This window comes from Rhinatrema bivittatum, chromosome 3 (genome assembly GCF_901001135.1).
Source record: "Rhinatrema bivittatum chromosome 3, aRhiBiv1.1, whole genome shotgun sequence".
NCBI lineage: Eukaryota > Metazoa > Chordata > Amphibia > Gymnophiona > Rhinatrematidae > Rhinatrema > Rhinatrema bivittatum.
The window spans coordinates 133,206,235-133,228,180 of record NC_042617.1 but is presented as its reverse complement, the minus strand read 5'-3'; the positions used below and the strand labels follow the sequence as shown (position 1 = coordinate 133,228,180).

Sequence of the window (21,946 nt, the reverse complement as noted above, 5' to 3'; positions counted from 1 at the left end):
CCCTACAGAAACTCGATATTTTTGATGTCTCTGCCCTTAGGGAGGTCTCGGTTCTTTCGTAGTCAACAGCCCAAGAGAGGGGCAGGCTTAGGTTCAGGTTCATCCTGAACCCACCAATGAAATTTTGCCAACCCACCCTTGGAACTAGGAGATAGGGAGTAGACTGTCTCTCTTCTATCAGAGGTTGGTCGAGATCACTTTGAACAAATGGGTACTGGAGTTCATAGGAGAAAGATATGCGTTGGTATTTCACAGCACTCCTCGGGACACATTCATGATGTCTCCTTGCCACTCCCAGCACAAGAAGCAGGCAGTGGAGACTACTCTTTTTAAGGTCCCTCAGGATGAGGGCTATAGTCTCAGTACCTGCGCCCCAGGAAAATATGGAGCGTTATTCAATCTATTTCATCATACCCAAGAAGGAAGGTTCCTTTCGCCCCATCCTGGACCTCAACAACATCTACTGACATCTACGAGTGAATCATTTCTGCATGTAAACCCTATGCTCTGTGATAAAGGCCATACAATCGGGAGAGTTCTTAACCTTCCTGGACCTACTTACATATTCCATAAGAAGATAAGAAATTGCCATGCTGGGTCAAACCAAGGGTCCATCAAGCCCAGCATCCTGTTTCCAACAGAGGCCAAACCAGGCCACAAGTACCCAAACACCAAAAAGATCCTATGCTACTGATGCAATTAATAGCAGTGGCTATTCCCTAAGTAAACTTAATTATAGCAGTTAATGGATTTCTCCTCCAAGAACTTATCCAAACCTTTTTTGAACCCAGCTACACTAACTGCATTAACCACATCCTCTGGCAACAAATTCCAGAGCTTTATTGTGCGTTGAGTGAAAAATAATTTTCTCCAATTAGTCTTGAATGTGCTACTTGCTAACTTCATGGAATGCCCCCTAGTCCTTCTATTATTCGAAAGTGTAAATAGCCGATTCACATCTACTCGTACAAGACTTCTCATGATCTTAAAGACCTCTATCATATCCCCTGTCAGCCATCTCTTCTCCAAGCTGAACAGCCCTAACCTCTTCAGCCTTTCCTTATAGGGGAGCTGTTCCATCCCCTTTATCATTTTGGTTGCCCTTCTCTGTACCTTCTCCATCGCAACTATATCTTTTTTGAGATGTGGTAACCAGAATTGTACACAGTATTCAAGGTGCGGTCTCACCATGGAGCGATAGAGGCATTATGACATTTTCCATTTTATTAACCATTCCCTTCCTACTAATTCCTAACATTGTTTGCTTTTTTGACTGCTGCAGCACACTGAGCCGACGATTTTAAAGTATTATCCACTATGATGCCTAGATCTTTTTCCTGGGTGGTAGTTCCTAATATGGAACCTAACATCGTGTAACTACAGCAAGGGTTATTTTTCCCTATATGCAACACCTTGCACTTGTCCACATTAAATTTCATCTGCCATTTGGATGCCCAATCTTCCAGTTTTGCAAGGTCCTCCTGTAATGTATCACAATCTGCTTGTGATTTAACTACGCAAGGTGCAGTCTCATCTATGCTTTGCAGTACTGGGTTGACATTATCAGTTCCAGGTACTGCCCTTTGGCCTAGATACTGTCCACTGAACATCTTCCAAGATTATGGTGGTTGTAGCGGCAGCATTGAGAAAAGAGGGAATCCTGGAGCACCCATACTTGGATGACTGGTTGATCCGGGCCAAGTCCATGGAAGAGAGTCTCCGGGTGACCAACAAGATGACCTCCTTGCTTCAGGAACTTGGTTGGATCGTAAACCTGGACAAAAGCAGTCTCAAGCCCTCCCAGTCTTTGGAATATCCGGGAGTCCAGTTGAATACCAAGCAGGGCAAGGTCTTACTTCTGACCACACAGATAAGGAAGTTGATGTCCCAAGTGTGTCAGTTGATGAGCATGATATGCCTAACAGTGTGGAGCTATCTCCAAGTTCTCAGTTTGATGGCAGTAACCCTGGAGGTAGTGCCATGGGCGAGGGCACACATGCGACCACTTCAGTGCTCACTACTGTTACTGTAGTCTCAAGACTATTCAATTCACCTCCACTTTCAAATGGATGTATGCTCTCAGCTCCAGTAGTGGCTGCAGGAAGCTCATCTTGAGCAGGGGTGTACCCCTGTCCTATCCAAACTGGCTGGTCCTCACAATGGACACAAGCCTTCAGGGCTGGGGAGCTCAATGTCAGGAAATGATGGCCCAGGGATATTGGAACAAGGAAGAGGCCCTCTGGTATATCAACCGCCTGGAGGCCCAGGCAGTTAGATTGCATGTCTACAATTCAGTCACAGACTCCAGGGTCAAATGGTCCATGTAATTTAAATACAACACAACAATGGTAGCCTACATAAACTGCCAGTGTGGAACCAAGAGCCAGCAAGTGTTACAGGAGATAGATCTCCTTATGGAATGGGCGGAAATACATCTACAGATGATCTCAGCCTCCCAAATCACAGGAAAAGTCGACAGAGCAGACTTTCTAAGCAGGGAGAGTCTGGATCCAGGAGAGTGGGCATTGTCAGCCAAAGCCTTCAGCTGATAGTAGATCGCTGGGGTCTCCTGTCCATTGACCTGCTGGCCTGCATCTCAAAATGCAAAGGTTCCCTGATTCTTCAGTCGCAGAAGAGATCAGTAGTCCCTGGGGATTGACGCTCTCATTCAGACCTGGCCAGAAGAAGAGTTGCTATACGCCTTCCCTCCATGGCCCCTGCTAGGCAGGGTCATTCACAGAGTTGAGAACCACGGGATTAGTCCTACTAGTAGCTCCAGATTGGCTCAGGTGTCCATGGTATGCGGACATACAGAGACTCCTAGTGGATACCCCCCTGTGCCTCCCATTGCACAGGGACCTGTTATAGCAGAGACAGGTCATTACTGAGGATCTGACTTGATTCTGTATTATGGTCTGGCCCTTGAGAGGGCTCGCTTAATGAAGCGAGGATATTCTGCGGCAGTATTTGCTGACTTACTCTGCGCAGAAGTTCTCTACGTCCCTAGTGTATGTGCGGGTCTGGAGAGTATTTGAGGCCTGGTGTGAGGAACTCAGTGTCCCCCCTTGAGCGGTAAAAATGCCACTAATTCTGGAATTTTTGCATGGTGGCTTGAATAAAGTTTTGGACTCTCTACCTGGGTAACATCAAGCTAGGTTGAGAGAACCTTGCCCAAATCTCATCTTCGAGTGAGTTTCCTCACTCCGAAGGCCATCAAATCTTCACAAGAGACCACTGTTCTGTTCGTAGGTGGTATCACGTAGAATGTCAAAGTGGCCAGCCTCTCTCTCTCTCTCTCACGGACTTATTTAAAATTATTTTGCCCCACAGGGGTCCTTCCTATAACTTCACAAGAGACCACTGTTCTGTTCGTAGGTGTCACGTAGAATGTCAAAGTGGCCAGTCGCTCTCGCTCTCTCAACAATGGTCCCCCAGTGGTTGAATGCAGGAAATACAACAGGTCTGGCACTTATCGCAGAATCTGAAAATGGTATCGCAATTCGCGCTAACTTAGCTCTTCGCACAGGTAATTAGTGCAAATTGTGGGCCACAGTTGGAAAAGTGGGTATTTTTTTAGACTATGGGCTATATTTAAGGCACAGTAATGGGTTACTGTAATCAGTGGTTATTTTGTAACTTAGTCTTGAATATTTGTGAATGACAATTTTTTCAGCCCAGTGTCTTCAAGAATTAATCTACATATGTTTCTGAGAAATATTCTTGTTTTTCTCTGGACTGCCAAAAAAGGTGGCACCAGATCCTGAACTCATGCAGGGTTTCACTGATCAACCCTGAAACAAATGGGGATATTATATTTTGCATCTTGGTCAGGGCTGGAGAGAGCAGGAATTAGGTCTGTGCCAGCTAAGAAACGAAGGCCCTTATGTAAGGTTCTGATGTGATAATAAGAGAAATCATTTTCTAAATTTCCCAAATAATGTTTATTTATTTAAGAAGGCTTTACAAGCTTTTTTGTTAGCAAATTCTCCAATTACAATTGAAATTTTTATTTATATATGTTAGAAATAGATATATTTAGCTTTTTTAAATTTTTTTAATTTTGCCCAACAAAAGTAGGCCCCTTGAACATTGTAGGCCCTATCCAAATGGCAATGCTGGCACCCCCTCTCTCCTGGAGTGATCTTGGTTATCTCCATTGTAAATGTCTACCATTTCAGCTTATTTTTGGTTTCGGACATTTCCTGGCTTATATTCATCTTGGTAAACAGTGTAACAGTAGGATTCTTACACAAGTGTTCATTTAGACTTAAAATAATAATTATGATGTGGCAGTGTGATTCATTTGATAAAACGAGAAGAGTGAACTCTGCTATGCTTTTGGTTTTCAGTGTGCTACCCCCAAATTCCAGTTTTCCTAAGAAGCCAAAATTTGTTTTGATATTATATTTTCTTTTTGGGAGGGGGAGAGAGTGACTTGTTTCGTACAAGCTAGAAACTACATTAGAAGCCTTTCCCATAAATACAGGATACAAAAATGGCAAATGTGCGTCCCAACATCCTTTTGGTCACAAGGCTGCCTTGAAGTCTTTTGGGGATGCTATTATAATATTAAGGCGTTCCCAGTCCTGCTTTATGAGGATTGTATAACTTGTCTCTTGGTGTTTTAATCACTAGCCTTTCCCCCTGGTGCTTCAGAATGCATCTGAAGCATGTTACAAAGGCCATCTAAAATCCTCCCAGTTGTGTTTTAGGGGCCAGGGCACTAAACTGTGTTAACAGTATTACAAGCAGTAACGGCATGTCATCTGCCTGCATTATCTATCACAAGGGGTTTAACATGTAAACTAGCTTGCATTAGGGTTAGTGCAAAATCTAGTAGGGAGGTAATGCAATGCAAAAGTATGCAAAATAGCTCATCCATGCAGGAAATCATTATGCCCATTAAAATGCGCAAAACGGAACAGACTAATTAATAAAAAACGTAACTGCATCTCTACCGTTTGTGGGAACATGCGCGTTATTTGCATCTCGCTAATACTGGCCGTTAATACGCACGTTAAACACTGCTTTTATGAGTGTTAACGGCCACTGTTAACACAGTTGAGTATATCGGCTCCGTGGGCTGTACTATAAGCCTGAGATAAGCATGTAGAAGGTGCAGTTAATTCCTCATACCATTTTGTCTCTTCTTTGAAGGCAAGTGGGTGCCTAGGAAAAACCCTGTGTCTGTGAATGAGCAACTCATATCACTCAAAGCTGTGTCACTGAACTGCAGTGCAAAGATGGACAGGTCATGCATTTTTTGGCATGGGCGACCCACAGATGGCAGTGCCAAAGGAGCTTCTTCCTTACCAAGTTTTGCCCATAATTTCTTTCACTTGTCTATTCTGAAAATATTATTCTCCCAGATGCTATTTTATGTTTAATCCCACCTTCTGATTAGTTGAGGGTCTTCAGCGGTTACTTTGAGCTTGGAATGCCAAATTCTCTCTCAGACAAGCTTTTGTAATCTTTCCTGTTTTTAAACGGCACTGGTTTAAAGACTAATCTTGATGTGAGCCCATCTTTTCCTCCTGGTTAATTTCTACCCTAATGGCAGTAATCTCCATCTAGCACCAACATATGAAGTTATAAATGCCTCCTGCTTTTTAAACACATCAGCTTTGCCTCCTTGTTTTGTATGCACAGCTGTTTTATTCCCTCAAAAGCAGGTGCTAAGTACTTTATAAAATCTACGCTGCTCCACATGCAGAAATGCTCTTCATCTAAGGAAGCACAGAGCAGGATTGGAGCCTGAAGTGTCTTTTCGAGTCTTCCATTTTCTTTTTTGTGATTGTATTGGGGTTCTAGTTTCATAATTTGTGCCTCAGTGCATGAAGAGATGAAGTAATAATAATACTCTAGTCCAGTCCCAGGCAAGTACTGCACTGCTGGAAAAATTGAGATTGTCAATTCTGTAATTTGAACATGTTTGAATAAAAGTGAATATTCAACAAAAAATATAGCAGTAACACTAAATAAAATATTCCCTCATCAGGTGGTGCATCGTTGTGAATATTTAATTTTTGTTCTTTTCACAGTTGAGAAGTGGATGGCCAAAAATAATTTAGATTTTTTAGGGATCCCTGCGTATTGGGGATCAGGTTTGGCTGAATACAATGGAAAAAGGTAAGAAAAAAATACCCTAAATATCACTGTTAAATAAAGTCTGTATCTCATAGCCCACTATCATTGGGTTATAATACTTTTGAACTTAGCCGGACAAACTGTGGGATTTAAAATGCTGCCAGTCTGACCACTTCAGACTTACATGACTAAAAATTTAGCCAGATAAGTCTGGGGTGGGGCCAGTTAAATGGCTAAGTTAGTTGGATAAAGGCTGATTTTCAGCTTTATCCAGCTAACATAGCTAGGGTCCTAAAGAGAGTTGGTTAAACCTATCTGGCTGATTAACCCCTAGATTCATCAAAATGCTATAATAACACATGGTACCCTGTTATAAAGTCCATCAAGCTAAGGTGAGAGAACATAGTAGAAATCTCAACTTTGTGAGACTTTCTTCACTCCAAATGACATCAAATCTTCACCGAGGTATACTGTGCTGTTCGTACATATTACTCTGCTTGTAAAACTGGCCCCTAAATAGCTAAATGGCTTATAAATAGAGCAAGCGAGCCTGAGAGAGAGACTCTCTCTCTTGCTGAAATGCAATTTGCAAAATTTATCGCAAATTGCGTTATGGTTGTTTAGGATGATTCGAACAGCTTAACGCCAGGAAAAAAGGTGTAGTTATTTCTGGCGTTAAAACCATATGATAGCATGCGATATTGCCCCTCATTTTAATTAATCCTACCCCTTCTAAAAATGTGCATTTGCGCTGTGTCTTAACGCCTTATCGCAGTGCGTTAACACCATAACGCGTTTTGATGAATGACCCTGTAAGTTAGTTGGGTATGTTCAGTGGTGTGCACGTGCCATTGAATATCCCAGCTGCATTAGCTGGATAAACGTATCTGGCTAACTTTCCTGGCTGGCCTGTGGCTGAATGTGGACCTAAATTATAGGTCCTGCTTCCATTCCCTATTCTACCTTTGCTGCTTCCAGAAATTGATATGTAATCCCTTGCTTTTACATAATCATGACTGCACCCAAGTGATCTGTCTATATGTATTTCAGTGTAAACTGGATATCTTTATAATGAAACTGGTAGGTTTTTTTTAATTTTTGTTCTTTATATGTGTCTTTCTGGCATGTTTTTACATCATTGGTAATTGTTCCATAATACAATGAAGGAGTCTGGCTACAAAAATCAAGTCTTGACGTACTGTATGCAAATTTATCTTAGTAAACGCAACTATCTTTTTGTGGGATCTCTGTTGAAAGTATCTTACCGTCCAGTTCAACAGCTGTTACTGATTTTCTACTGTTACTCCTCTGATTCTGCTTGCATAATTTAACACATTTTATAGTTCCAGTTATAATCAGAAAATGTTAATTCCTATTTGGATTAAAAGCATACTAAACGCTATTACAATTCAAAACATTTTTTTTAACTTTATTTCCGCAAGAAGATAAAATCCAACAACCAAAGGGGCCAGTATACGAAAGCATGTTAACATCAGCCTTTAACACATGTTAATTGGCTTGTGTTATTGGCCCATGTTATTGACATGCAAATGATTTGTGCGTTAATTTACAAGTATATGTTTGCACATTAAGATGGGAATTATTGGAAAAAAAGGTAACTATACTGGCCTGAGGTGTAGTTTTTTGTGTCCCATCTATGTTAAAATTTTTATTTTTCTATGCGCTTAGAGATAATGAGTGATTTGAATCTCATTATCTCAGCATAGGTTTTTGCATTACATCTCTTGCAAGCAAATTTATATTTGTTAAAATCACCATTACCTGTGTAAATTAGAATGTGTGCGCTAAGAACACTTGCAAAAGCACTGGCGCACTTTAGTTCATTGGCCTCAAAGTGAAAATATTTCCATTGACTGTTGATATGACAGAAAATATGATTGATATGACAGAAAATTCCCTAGCTTTAATAACCAATTATATCTCTGTACACCGACGTGATATCTCTGATGAGCGGCGGTATATAAAAAAATTATAAATAAATAAATAAATAAAATAAATCTCTTTATCAAATACTGAATAGCATGATAAAAAAATTGATCCAGACGGACCATTGATTGCATTGGTATACAGCTTTGCATTGTGCACATTGGGCCAGATTTTATAACATGCACGCGGGCGTAGATTTGTTCGCGCAACCCGGCGCAAACAAATATTCACCCAATTTTATAACATACGCGCGCTGCTGTGCGCATGTTATTAAAATCCAGGGTTGGCGCGTGCAGGGGGGTGCGCAATTGTGCAACCTGTGCGCGCCGAGCAGCCTGCCTCCGTTCCCTCTGCCCCCCCCACGACCTTTATTGAAGAAGTTACGCCTGCCTCTGGACAGGCGTAACGCCCCTGGAACGCCCATTTTTTCAAGCCCCGGGTCTTACGCATGTCCCAGGGCTTGCGCGCACCGCCGAGCCTATGCAAGATAGGCTTGGCGCGTGTGCAGGGGGAGGCAGGGGTAGGTTTTCGGGGGTTGTGCGCGTATCTTACGCGTGCAACCCTTTGAAAATCTACCCCATTATGTTATATGGGAGTTTGTCAGCACATCCCTAGCAGTATCCCACTATAACTTTCATCTGAGAAATAGTCAATTATATTTAACAATATATCTACCAATGCTGTGAACCTATTTCAGTCTGGGTTTAGATTCACTTTTCTTTTTCATGCTGCCTCCCCCTATCAATTGAATTCCTTTAAGAATCTGCTTTCTGATCTTACAACTCACTCCACCAAATTTAACTTCCAGAGGAGTTTATTTTATCCAGTTCCTTGCTCTCCTCTGCCGATTGGTTTCCTGTTAATAGTTTAAGCATTGACCAGTACTTACCTATTGTCTACAGATCCCTTTCTGGCCTTGCTCCTAAATCTGCTGAACTCTTAGCTGCTTGCATTGTCACATATACTCTGTGCTGTCTTTCCTATGAAGCAAGTTTCTTCATGTTTCCATGCTTTCTCTTATCTAGTTTCAACTCTGAAACAGGTTCCCTTCAGACATCCAAGATGCCTCATTCCTCCCTACCCTCTAGACTAAAATAAAACCCTATCTGTTCCAGCTTCTTTTTTTGACCTATAAACACAGTGTAACCCACTTATCATGCAGCCCTGTAGCATTGAAGACACTGGGTTTCCTTTGTTCTAAGGTGTCATAAAACAATCAAAATGAAACAGGATTGTTAAAAATGCCCGTCTGGTCTGCTGGTTAGAGAAATTCACATTTGAAGAAAGCCAGCCTGGTTACTCAGCCCCAAAAGAATAAGTACCAGTTCTTCAACTATTTTTTATGCTTGCCAGCATTGACTTCAAAATGTTTTCCAGACCAGACACCTCCCAAATCTTGGCTAATACATCTAATAAAATGCTTTGCTACAGGAGATTGCCAGAATTCAAATACATATTTAATCAATGTGCAATTAAGATGAGAGACAAACTTTATTTTTTTCACAGTCCTTGTTTAAACTTTTAAGAACAGTAAATGCAAATATTTGGATGAAGCTTGTAAGGAAAGGCTTATCAGGAACCAGTGAAGGGGGGAGAAGCGAGAAGCTTGGCAATGGCATTGGGGATAAGAGTGTAAAGGAATTGTCACCTTTTTACAGACTAAATCAACATTTAATCTCATTAATATTCCTCTTCAATTTATTCTGTATTTTGGAATTCTATTTTGATTATGACATTTCCTAAAGGCTGTTTTAATTCAGACTATTAAGTACAGGAGAAAATGATATATTAAAATTGCTTGTAGTCTATAATTTCAGCATATTTTCTCTCAAATTTTCCTCAAAGTGAGGCTTATATAAAATGTTCAAAATCCTGATGCAAATATTCTACTTTCAATGGCATCTTGAGATGTTTCCCAAAGTAAGAGTATATTCACCACTTGGCTTTAATTTTAAAAATACTCATTTCTAAGAACTTTGTTCATAAACTTGAAAAGAAAATTTTTTGGGGTGGCATAATTAAATGAACACTGCCTGGACCTGTCTACTAAACTGTGATAATGTTGCAAAGCATGTTAAATGCAGACTTTGATGTGCAACATGAATTAAAAATACATTATTGGTAATATGAAAAAAAACCTAACCCCTTACAAGTAAGAGCTGCCATACAGTAATGGGGCAGGTCTGATCACCAGTCATTCCTGTCCTGGGGCAGCCATCCAAAATGGCACTGGCTGACATTAGGGTCCCCCTTTGCCATGCACATACGGGGCAAAGGGCAGCCTAGGGTCATCTAGTACCATTTTTGATGACAGTACCAGTAGGGCAAGAGTGACACGGGATCAGTCCTTCCCCATTACACCCAAAAGCTTTTGCTGGTAAGGAGAGGGATTAGGAGGAGACACCAGCACCTGTGCGGAGTTAACGTTTTATGTATGTTTGGGGAGGAAGGATTCTGAGCAGGGGGCAGGGTTTACTTACACATGTTGGGGGGAGGGGAATTTTATAGGGGGGGGTTGGGTTTTGTCACTCAAGACTTCCTGTCTATGCATTACTGGAACGCATGTGTTTTGGGGGAAGGGGGTGAAGAATTTGAAATGCAATGTCCTATTGTTGGTAGCATGTGTGTTACTATTGCTAATAGTATTTGCACATTCCTGGCGGCAGGGACAATCTGTACTGCAACATTCACAAAAATGCGGTAGAAAAGTACTAAAATTAGTTTTAACATTTCTTAGTAAATAGGCCACCTTGTTTGCTAGAATTTTTATCATTTGGGTCCTAGTGTTTGTGTGCACTACAAAAATTAAGCTTCAATGGATGGCTCATTTTGACAGGTAGTAAGCTTAAATGTGTTCCATTGGAGCAGTCTCATCATGGAGAACTCTGTATTCTCTAGGACTTTCCTATGGTGCTCTCTGACTGTAAGCACCACTGTATTCCATGGATAATAATTCAACAAGTCCATAGTTGCAGAATTTTCACCCATGGGTGCCATTGCTACATTTGCCTTAAGAATCTTCATGCTACCTACAGCTGTTTTACGACTGATCTTTGCATTCATACTCCATAAATGTTGGTGCATTGATTTACTGCCTATTGAAGATTTTTGTTGCTTTGTTTTAATAGCTACAGATTTATGGTGATGGATAGGATGGGTGACAACCTGAAACAAATACAACCAAATGACAGATTTCCAAAAGAGGTTATTATGAAACTAAGTATTCAAATAGTAAGTATGAAAAAAAATATTCAAGCAATAACGCCTACTGCAGGCAGCATTTACTGGCAGATAATGACCTAGTATTAGGTGTTGTAGGTTAACTCACTTAAGGTATTATTGTAGAGTTCTTGGCATGGTAATGGACTGATAGAATCGGCTGGGCAAAGCTTTACAATTTTCAAACACCTGTATAAATTCTTCTTTGCATAAGTACTGTGTGACCTTTTACCAAGCTTGCTCTTATTTTTCTCTCTCCTTTTGCTCTCTCTTCCTTCCTTTTTCTTGTTAACGCCACACTATGTTCACTGTGGTCTATTCAATAGACACACAAAATAATTTAATTAGATTTAGAATTTCTGTTCTGCCCTTCATGGCCGATAAGCCGCTTCAAGGCGGATCACAGTGTGGTTGATTGAAGTTAAGAAAACAGTACATTTGAGGCAAATTTACATGAAGTCAGGGAGCTATATAATGCAGCTGGGTTACATCAAATTGGCAAATGGATGATTGGGTTCAGACTTGATGGTGTATAAGACTTCTGGTTTGAACATTGTTTAACTTACATAAGTTATTGTAATTCAATCATCTCAATTTCCTAAGAAACTGTAGTCTGCTTTTTCTAACCCTTCAGAGTCCTAGTTTCTTTAGGATTAGCTGGTGTTGGTCAGGGTTATGTATTACAGTAGGCTTTGGCCCGCTGGGTGAATAACCATGTTTTTAGCTGGTGCTGGAAGTCCAAGTAGTCACTGATTTCTTATAAGTAGTGGGGGAAGTGGCATACAGTCCCGTTCTAGAGGTACAACTATGCCTTTTAATGTTTGAGTTTTTCTGCCATGAAGGAATGTAAGGCACTCTATGCAAGAACATTCCTCCCGTTAAAGCCAGATCCAACTAATGATTGTAAAATGCAAAATGAATAAAAAAAATAACTGAGTATGAAGCCCCACAGTGCTTTCAGGACACATCCTGCTTGATTATGCACCTGCAAAGGAAAGATAACATATTGCTGGCTATTTGATTACTGTAAAGTTACTATATGGAACGAAACACTGACTTTTTGCCATGCGTTGTTATTTCACAGTAGATATGCTAACGAAGCATATTGAAAATCAAATAATCTTCAATTCTCATCTTTAAAATGTTATGCAGGCATGATTTAGAGATGCAGTGTCGAGCTCCAGTTCTCAAGAGCCATGAACAGGGGTGGTTTTTGGGATAACAACCAAAATATATGATTTAACTAGTAAACCAGATCGATTTTATACCAAGAGAACTAAACTGCCTTCACTGTGGGTAACCTGAAGATGAACCACTTCCGGCATGGCTGGAGTTGTACCCTTGCTTTAATGCCTAGGCACATTTGCTTTGCTTCTTACCTATGATGTGAAAGGCTTGGCAGTTGCATTACCAGCTATTGTGGGTAGACTGTGGCGGGACGAATATGGAGGATGTTGGTTAATAAAATTGATATGAAGTTTTTTGCTGGTGGAGCAAACCTTTGCAGTGCTTAAGCTCTTTGAAAAAGTGCTCAATCTTATTTTAGAAATGGTTAAGAATTTTTACTCCTCTGTGAACCATCTTCCTGAAGAAGCCTACTGAAGACAAAACAAAGACCTTTGTTGGGGAAGGGGAGTCCATTTGTCCTTGGATCTAGTATTAGTATGTTAAAATTTTGTTTTATATGTGATGCCCTAGAGATATTTTTCCCAGCAATGATTGGAATGAACAGTTTAACATTGATTAGAAGTATGAACTGGTAATCAGAAGGGCAAAACTGCTATTTTGATTTTTGCCTCTAGCCTATGAGCTGTTTGTTTTTTTTTTTCAGCTCAGATACATTTTGATCAGTAATGGGTTTTTTAGTGTCTCCTCATTTTTTGGAGAGTTTTTACACAGCTTTGATGGGGCATTTTTTGGTCATTTTTTCTGCTTTTTTTTAGATTTACCTGTAGTTTCTATATATACTGTATAAGATATGACCTTAATACAATCAGCAAATTCATTTGAAAAGTTCTTTTTCATACTGGTTAGTCTATGATACTATTTTACCTCTGCAAAATAATAGTAGTGTGATTACAATTTCTTGTTAAAATAGGCCATGTGTCTCATCAGGAATAATTCTAGCTATCTCAGTTTTATAACTGTTTCCATAGGGCCCAGATCTTGGAAAAATTCTTTCCATGCTGGCTCCTTTGTATGCATATATGCTCTGAATTTGCCACTTTGATTGGCTTGTTTGGGCTTATATGCTTGTAAAACCACCTGTGAGACACAAGATTTTTGTTGGGTCACTAGTATTCTAGAACAGTTAAGGAAGACAATGTGCTTCATACTGCCCAAATATCAGAGTCTTTATTGTATTCCTTCCAAAAAATGCTCTTTTTCTTTTTTTTTTTTTTGTTTCTTCAAATTGCATTTTCTATAAACATAAAATACTAGCAGTGATACTATTATTTTCTTTAGGAATCGCACGAAACAGTCTATAGAGAAGTATATTTTATACAAAAGAACACATTTTGGCTTTTATACAAAAGAACACATTTCAGATCCAATTTCTAATAAAAATTAATAATCCTGTAGCATAATTTTATGAATTCTGCATTATTCTCTATGGCAAGAAGGAAAGTCAGTCACACTTGTGTGTGGTGTCAATTCATGGTGCAAAGGTCAGAAGTGCACTGAAGTAAAACTTTTGTGCTCTACTGAGCATGGGTTGTGGTTTTTCTGCACATGCTCAGTGATTGAATGAGGAACCCTCTTTTCTTCTGTGGACTGAATAGATTGGGTACTATGGTGCTTTGATCAGTTGATCAGGAAACTCAGGCTTCCTAGCGTGTAGTAGATGGACTCAGGACCAATGGTTATAGTGTGCTCCTGATAGAAGTTGGAGACAGAGTCAGATTTCAATCTGATGTCAGCACTACATATACCTGTGCTTGAGGCTTTGCTCTCCAGTTTTTTCCGTCTCCATGGCAGTTCGGGACTTCACACACGCTTGCACAGCATTAGAAAACCAAACTCCAAATTTAAAGAAGAAACAAAGAAACACTTACCTCCAAAACGAGCCCCGTTCTCCTGCCGTGATACCTAAGGGTCCCTCCCTCAATCGAGATTTTCTGAGGTGATTTCCGAGATCCCTCAGAAATAAGCCTCTGTCCTGGCGTGGACTTAGCCCCCGGGAAAGGGAGTAGCTGAGAGGCAGCAGGGTGCAGAACCGAGCGTGGCGGTGAAGGTAATTCCCTCTCCCCCCCGCAGCCAGAGACCGCCTGGCAGAGGACTGGGAAGCGCCGAGACAAGGTAAGATAGAAAACTTTCTCTAAGTCTCAGTCTCCGAGGCTCGGACAGCCGCACAGATCGTCCCTCCGGCGTCTATACATTCAGGTTGAGCAGCCCCATCTGGGCTAGACCCCAATCCGACAAGAGGGTTCTCCCACATGGAGACCCCCTGGGGGGGGCGCCATCTTACCGTGTGGTCGCCAGCGCCTTCCCCCCCCCCAGTCACCGCATCGTCCGCACAACTGAGTCGTGTGCACAGCGGCCAGCCGGGTGCACAATGTACTTGTGCACCCAGCAGCGCGCGCATCTACGCTGTGCACACAGCGACTCACACATCGGGGCCGGGTGCGAAGCGCACAACTAGGCCCGCGTGCACAGCCACACACGCATCTTCTGTTCCTATGCGCATAACGTAGGCACACCCGGAATGCATAACCAGGCCTCCCGGCACGCGCACCTGTACAGGATGCACGCGCAAATCATGGCACCGCCGTCCAAGACAGCTAAAGGTCCAGTCCTCTGCCCGGCATGCCACCTGAGAGTGGCGCAGCCCGAGGTGACCTCCAACCTGTGCCTACTATGTGAAGAAGCTTGGGGGGAGCCGAGACAAGGTACCCCTCAGCCTGTAGAGGACTCTAGATCCACCAGCGAGACTACCCCGGACTACTATTCCCGACTCGGCCCCTCCACAGTGTGAGCCCTCGGGGAGCGCCGTCGGACCCAATGCGGTCCCAAGCAACTTCACCTGGGCGGGATTCTTCGCTGAGCTGCAATCCTACATCCACGCACAGACAGGGCCACCAGCGGCACAACCACAACTCCTGCCAGTGGTCCAGAACCTCCCAGGCCCCTCCCGGCCTCCACCAGATGAGCCTCCCCTGGACAAATACCTCCTCTTAGGGGACACAGATGATTCGTCGGAGGAGTCAGAACCCCTGGAAGAGGGGGAACTCCCTCCAGGAATGGAACCGTATCGCACCATGATGCGCTTCTTCCCAAAAGACGAATTATCAGATCTCGTAGCCACGAGTCTGAAGGCATTGCCCATCCCAGACACATGCAACACAGCAGAGTCCAAGGCGAGCCCCTTCCTGGCCGGGCTCTGCCAGACCTCACGCCATTTCCCTATGCTACAGGCCATACAACTGATCGACCTGGAATGGTGCGATCCAGAGGCCTCCTTTTAAAGGAGGTCAAGCCCTAGAAGCTCTCTACCCCTTGGACCCGGCGATGAAGGAACTCCTAAGGTCAACGTCCTGCTCGGTGCCACCACAAAGCACACTACCATACCAGTCGAGGGAGGAGCTTCACTCAAGGATGCCAATAACAGATGGCAGGAATCCATCCGCAAGAGGTCTTACGATGTATAAGCTATGACCTTACAGATCACTGCCTGCTGCGCCATGGTATCACGCGCCTGCCTGGCTATGGCCAGGGATGCAACTATGCCAATCAAGGCATTAGACCCAGCAATATCATTCCTCACAGATGCGACCTCAGACCTGGTACACACCTCAGCCAGGAGCCTCTCGTCCATAATGGCAGCCAGATGACAGCTTTGGCTCCGAAGCTGGTCAGCTGACGCGACCTCTAAGACAAGGCTCATGAGAATGCCCTTTAGAAGAACACTCCTATTCTGAAGTGACCTGGACAGATTAGCTGACAAATGGGCTGAGTCCTCAATACCTCGTCTACCGGAGGACAGGAACAAGAGGAACCAACTCTCCTCTCCCTGGGCACCCAAGGGCAGAGGATCCCAGCATTATAGACCATACAAAAACACTTACCAAGCCCCCTGCCCTGCCGGCAAGGGGCAGTCCTTTCGGAACAGACACAACAAAAGAGGAGCCGGCTCAGGACCAGGCTCCAGCCGCAACATGCAATGAGAATCAGCAGATCCATCTACAGGAAGAGATCATAGGGTGCAGGCTTGCCCTATTCTACCAAAGATGGGTCGAAATAACATCAGACAGTTGGGTCTTATCCATCATCTAAGAGGGATACTACCTGGACTTCCACAGCATCCCCCCGGACAAATTTGTGATTTCTCCGTGTCACGAGCCCTCCAAGAGGAAGGGAGTGGAAACCACACTAACAAAACTACTCAACCTAAAGCCAATAACACCGGTGCCCACGCACCAACAAAATTCTGGGCACTATTCCATCTACTTCATCGTGCCCAAGAAAGAGGGAACATTCCGGCCCATACTGGACCTCAAGACAGTCAATCGCTACCTGAAGGTACCCCGCTTCCGCATGGAAACCCTGCATTCGGTCATAAAGGCGGTACAACCTGGAGAATTCCTGACCTCCCTGGATCTGTCAGAAGCCTATCTCCACATACCGATCCATCGCCTCCATCAGCATTTCCTACGCTTCGTGATATTGGGCCATCACTACCAGTTCCATGCCCTACCGTTCATGTTAGCTATGGCTCCCCGAACGTTCACCAAGATCATGGTGGTAGTAGCGGCGACACTGACGAAAGAAGGGATCCTCTTTACCCATACCTGGACGTTTGGCTGATCAGAGCAAAATCGCCAGAGGAAAGCCATCAAGCAACCACCAGAGTCATGGAACTACTGCAGAACCTCGGGTGGGTCATCAACACATCCAAGAATCACCTGTAGCCCTCCCAATCCCTAGAGTACCTGGGAGTCTGGTTCAACACCAAATGGAACAAAGTCACCCTTCCCCTTACAAGGAGAAGGAGATTGATGGAAAAACCAAGAGCATTGTTGAACTCCACTCTCCCCACGGCATGGGACTATCTCCAAGTCCTCCGACTCATGGCATCAACCATAGAAGTCATCCAGTGGGCAAGGGCCCACATGCGGCCCCTACAACATTCCCTACTGTTACGGTGGAACCTGATGTCTCAGAACTACTCCGCCCCCCTCCGGCTACCAGCAAAGGTTCGGAACCTACTACAATGGTGGCTACAAGACCACCATCTGAGCGAGGGAACAAGCCTATCCCCACCGGAATGGACCGTGCTCACAACGGATGCGAACCTGTGGGGAGCCCACTGCCAGGAGCTAACGGCTCAAGGGCAATGTGACAAAGAAGAGTTGGCATGGAACATAAACAGACTGGAAGCCCGAGCAGTCAGACTAGCCTGCCTACGGTTCAGCCACAGACTCCAGGGCAAATCAGTCAGTCATGTTGGACAACGCCACAACAGTGGCCTACATCAACTGCCAGGGGAGGACCAGAAGCCAGCAGGTGTCCCTGGAAATGGAGCCCCTAATGACGTGGGCAGAATCAAACCAACGGGGGATATCAGCCGCCCACATTGCAGGAAAAGACAACGTCACTGCAGACTACCTCAGCAGAGAGAGTCTGGATCCAGGGGAATAGACACTGTCTACAGCAGCCTTCCAGCGGATAGTAAACCACTGGGGAACCCCAGCTATGGATCTTTTGGCAACCTGGTCCAACACCTGGGTTCCCAAGTTCTTCAGCCGAAGACGGGAACCACTGTCCCAGGGAATCGACACCCTCATCCGGACCTGGCCACAGGAGGACCTTCTGTATGCCTTCCCTCCATGGCCACTACTGGGCGGAATCATCTGCAAGATAGAACACCACAGAGGGCTGGTACTTCTAGTGGCCCCGGACTGGCCAAGAAGACCGCGTGGTATGCAGACATGCGAAGACTTCTGGCGGTAAACCCTCTACGCCTGCCTCCACACAGGGATCTACTCCAGCAAGGAACGATCCTCCATGAAGACCCAACGAGATTCTCGCTTACGGTCTGGCCATTGAGAGGTCTCGCCTGAAAAAGAGTCGATACTCAGGGCCAGTGACTGACACACTGCTCCAAGTGCGCAAGTTCGCCACCTCCTTAACATATATACGAGTATGGAGAATATTCGAAGCCTGGTGTGAGGACCGCGACATCCTTACACGGACAGTCAAAATCCCCATGATCCTGGAATTTCTGCAGGATGGCGTGAACTAAGGGTTGTCCCTCAACTCCATCAAGGTACAACTGGCCGCTCTGGCCAGCTTCAGACCCAGGGTGGACGGCACCAGCGTAGCTGGCCACCCAGGTGTCTCCCGCTTCTTAAAAGGGGTCAAGCACATTCGGCCATCCCTAAAGGGGCCGATACCCCTATGGAATCTCAATCTAGTGTTAGACTTCCTAGTGGGAGCTTCATTCAGACCAACTCGCGGTCTCTGTCCCTATGGCTCCTGACCTTGAAGACTGCGTTCCTCGTGGCAATCTGCTCAGCCCGTCGAATCTCCGAATTTCAAGCACTATCATGCCGGGAGCCGTTCCTCAGATTCATGCTGGGATCCATACAGCTACTCACGGTACCCTCCTTCCTGCCAAAGGTGGTTTCTCACTTCCATCTCCAGATGAGCATAAGGACTCGGAAGACTCATGCCTTCTTCGCCACCTGAATGTCGGCAGACTCCTAGTCCGATACCTGGAAAGATTGAAACCTGTACAAAAGAAGGACCATCTGTTAGTTCTTCACAGCGGGAAGAAGCAAGGAGAAGCAGCCTCACGGGCAACCATAGCCTGCTGGATCAAAGAAGTAATCAAGGCGGCCTACGTAGAGGCAGGCAAGCCTCCACCGCTACAAGTCAAGGCCCATTCCACAAGGGCCCAGGCAGTGTCCTGGGCAGAAACCAAGATGCTGTCACCCGCAGAGATCTATCGGGTGGCAACGTGGTCCTCCATCCACACCTTCTCGAGATTCTATCGCCTGGATGTTCAGGCCAAGGAGGACACAGCATTTGCAAGGGCAGCCTCTCACCCAGTTTGGGAGTAGTTTTGTACATCCCATTGGTCCTGAGTCCATCTGCTACACGCTAGGAAATGTAGAAATTACTTACCTGATAATTTTATTTTTTTAGTGTAGACAGATGGACTCAGCACCCCGCCCATGGCTGCCTCACAATCAAGAATCCTTGGGGGAACCTCCCCCCGAGTGCAACACAACTACAGGTAAGCCAACCCTTATCTCTGGTTCACCCATATTACCAGGTGTCAGTGCTTCTCTATTGAGTGTCCTGGCGGTCTCCAGCTAGAAACCATGTCAACCAATTCGAGTTAAACAAGTTACTCAAGTTAATCAAGTTATCCAAGTTAATAAAAAAAAAAATTATCCAAACACATATATCCATAATTGCTTTTCGAGGAGAAAACTGGAGAGCAAAGCCTCGTGCACGGGTATATGTAGTGCTGACGTCAGATTGAAATCTGACTCCATCTCCAACTGCTATCAGGAGCACACTATGGGGCGGATTTTCAGAGCCCTGCTTGCCTAAATCCGCCCAAAACCGGGCGGATTTAGGCGAGCAGGGCCCTGCGCGCCGGTGAGCCTATTTTACATAGGCCTACCGGCGCGCGCAGAGCCCCGGGACTCGCGTAAGTCCCGGGGTTCTCCGAGGGGGGGCGTGTCGGGGGCGGGCCCGGTCGGCGCAGCGTTTAGGGGGCGTGTCGGCAGCGTTTTGGGAGCGGGTGCGGGGCTACGGCCCGGGGCGGTCCGGGGGCGTGGCCGCGCCCTCCGAACCCGCCCCCAGGTCGCGTCCCGGCGCGCAACAGGCCCGCTGGCGCGCGGGGATTTACTTCTCCCTCTGGGAGGCGTAAATCCCCGGAGAAAGGTAAGGGGGGGTGTAGACAGGGCCGGGCGGGTGGGTTAGGTAGAGGAAGGGAGGGGAAGGTGAGTGGAGGGCGTTAGAGGATTCCCTCCAAGGCCGCTCCGATTTCGGAGCGGCCTTGGAGGGAACGGGGATAGGCTGCGCGGCTCGGCGCGAGCCGGCTATACAGAATTCATAGCCTTGCGCGCGCCGATCCAGGATTTTAGTGGATACGCGCGGCTCCGCGCGTATCTACTAAAATCCAGCGTACTTTTGCTGGCGCCTGATGCGCCAGCAAAAGTACGCCTATTCGCGTTTTTTGAAAATCTACCCCTATACCCATTGGTCCTGAGTCCATCTGTCTACACTAAGGAAAATGAAATTATCAGGTAAGTAATTTCTACATTTTTCACTGTAATCTATCTCTTTCCCTCTAACTTTCTCTGCAATGTTCCTTCACTGTATAGCAGATTGCTGCCCCCTAGAGAGAACCATTCTTCAATTTGAATTATAGATTCTTTTTCCCCCCACCATGATTGACAAAAGGAGCCACATGGCCCGATTTTAAATGGCTCGTGCCCGTAAAAAAAAAAACCTATGGGTTACCCGGGTGGCTGGGCCTTGCACGCACCATGCACACTTTAAAAGGGGCTCAGCCACGTGCGTAACCCCTTTTACGTGCACAGGAGCCGGGCCTCTGCAAGGGGGGGGGGGAATGGCGGGGCGGGAGGCGGCTGCACACCAGCACAGCAGCCATTTGCTGCTGTGCTGGTGTGCACAACCTGCTACGGCTCCTTTGGAGGAGCAAAAGGCTAATTAAAAAAATTGGGGGTACCTAAGATAGGAATAGGGTGCGGGTAGGAGAGTGGAAGGGAGGTTAGGATAGGGAAGTTCCCTCCCAGTCCGCTCCTTAATTGGGGCGGACTGGGAGGGAACTGGGGGAGCCCCGATCTCGTTGCCGTGCAAATTAGCTAAATTCTACCCCCCCCCCCTTGCGTGCGCTGCCCGGGATTTTGTAACATGCGCGTGTCCATGTGTGTGGCCAGGTAGTGCGTGCACGTATTTTTTAAAAAAAATCTACCCCACAGTGTTTAAGTGATATATTGATAGTAATATGGTAGGTAATAAGGTGTGCCTGTGTTTCCTAGGTTTAAGATTATTATATTAAAAAAAAGTATATGCCGAGATGTCTGGGAAGACCGGACTATCCTGAAGCAGCACTGTCCAAGTCAGCAGCCCCTAAGCCCCTCAACTTCAAGGAAGGTCACCTTCGCTGTGGAGCTGGAATCGAGGCAGGACAGGCTAAAACACATACCCATTCCTTGAGCTACTCTAAATGAAGCACAGTGTAGTAAAGGAGTGAGGGTTTTTATCGTCAAGCAATGGGCTTAGACTTTGAAACCTTTGCAGCCTAGCAGTCCCAGCTGGATCTTCAGGGCTGATGAAGATGGTTCATTCAAGCATCTGAGGCTGCAAGACCACCTCTTGATGCCCAGGTCATTGTTACAGGCTGTTCAGTGCCTAAGGCATCAATGCCTGCTCCTGTAAAGCAGTGGTCCCCAACCCTGTCCTGGGGGCCTACCAGCCAGTCAGGTTTTCAGGATATCCACAATGAAGAAGCATGAGAGAAAATTTGCATGCACTGCCTCCAGAACATGCAAATTTTCTCTTATGCATATTCATTGTGGATATCCTGTAAACCTGAAAAAAGTTAGAAAGAAAACTGAAAGGTGCAGCTGCAAAGGTTAAAAGTGTTCAAAAGGCATGGACATTGTTTAAAAATATAATCCAAGACGCGCAGTCCAGATGTATTTCACGC

General features: G+C 45.0%; 1 protein-coding gene across 5 annotated transcripts in view; it reads left to right on the top strand.

Moving 5' to 3' along the window:
* VRK2 (VRK serine/threonine kinase 2) overlaps positions 1 to 21,946 on the top strand; it is a 164,028-nt gene that overhangs the window by 21,730 nt on the left and 120,352 nt on the right. For all 5 annotated transcript variants that reach the window (XM_029593732.1, XM_029593729.1, XM_029593731.1 and 2 more), the window contains exons 5-6: positions 6,042 to 6,129; positions 11,163 to 11,265. In XM_029593732.1, coding sequence (XP_029449592.1) covers positions 6,042 to 6,129; positions 11,163 to 11,265 — 191 coding nt within the window. The remainder of the gene's footprint in view (positions 1 to 6,041; positions 6,130 to 11,162; positions 11,266 to 21,946) is intronic.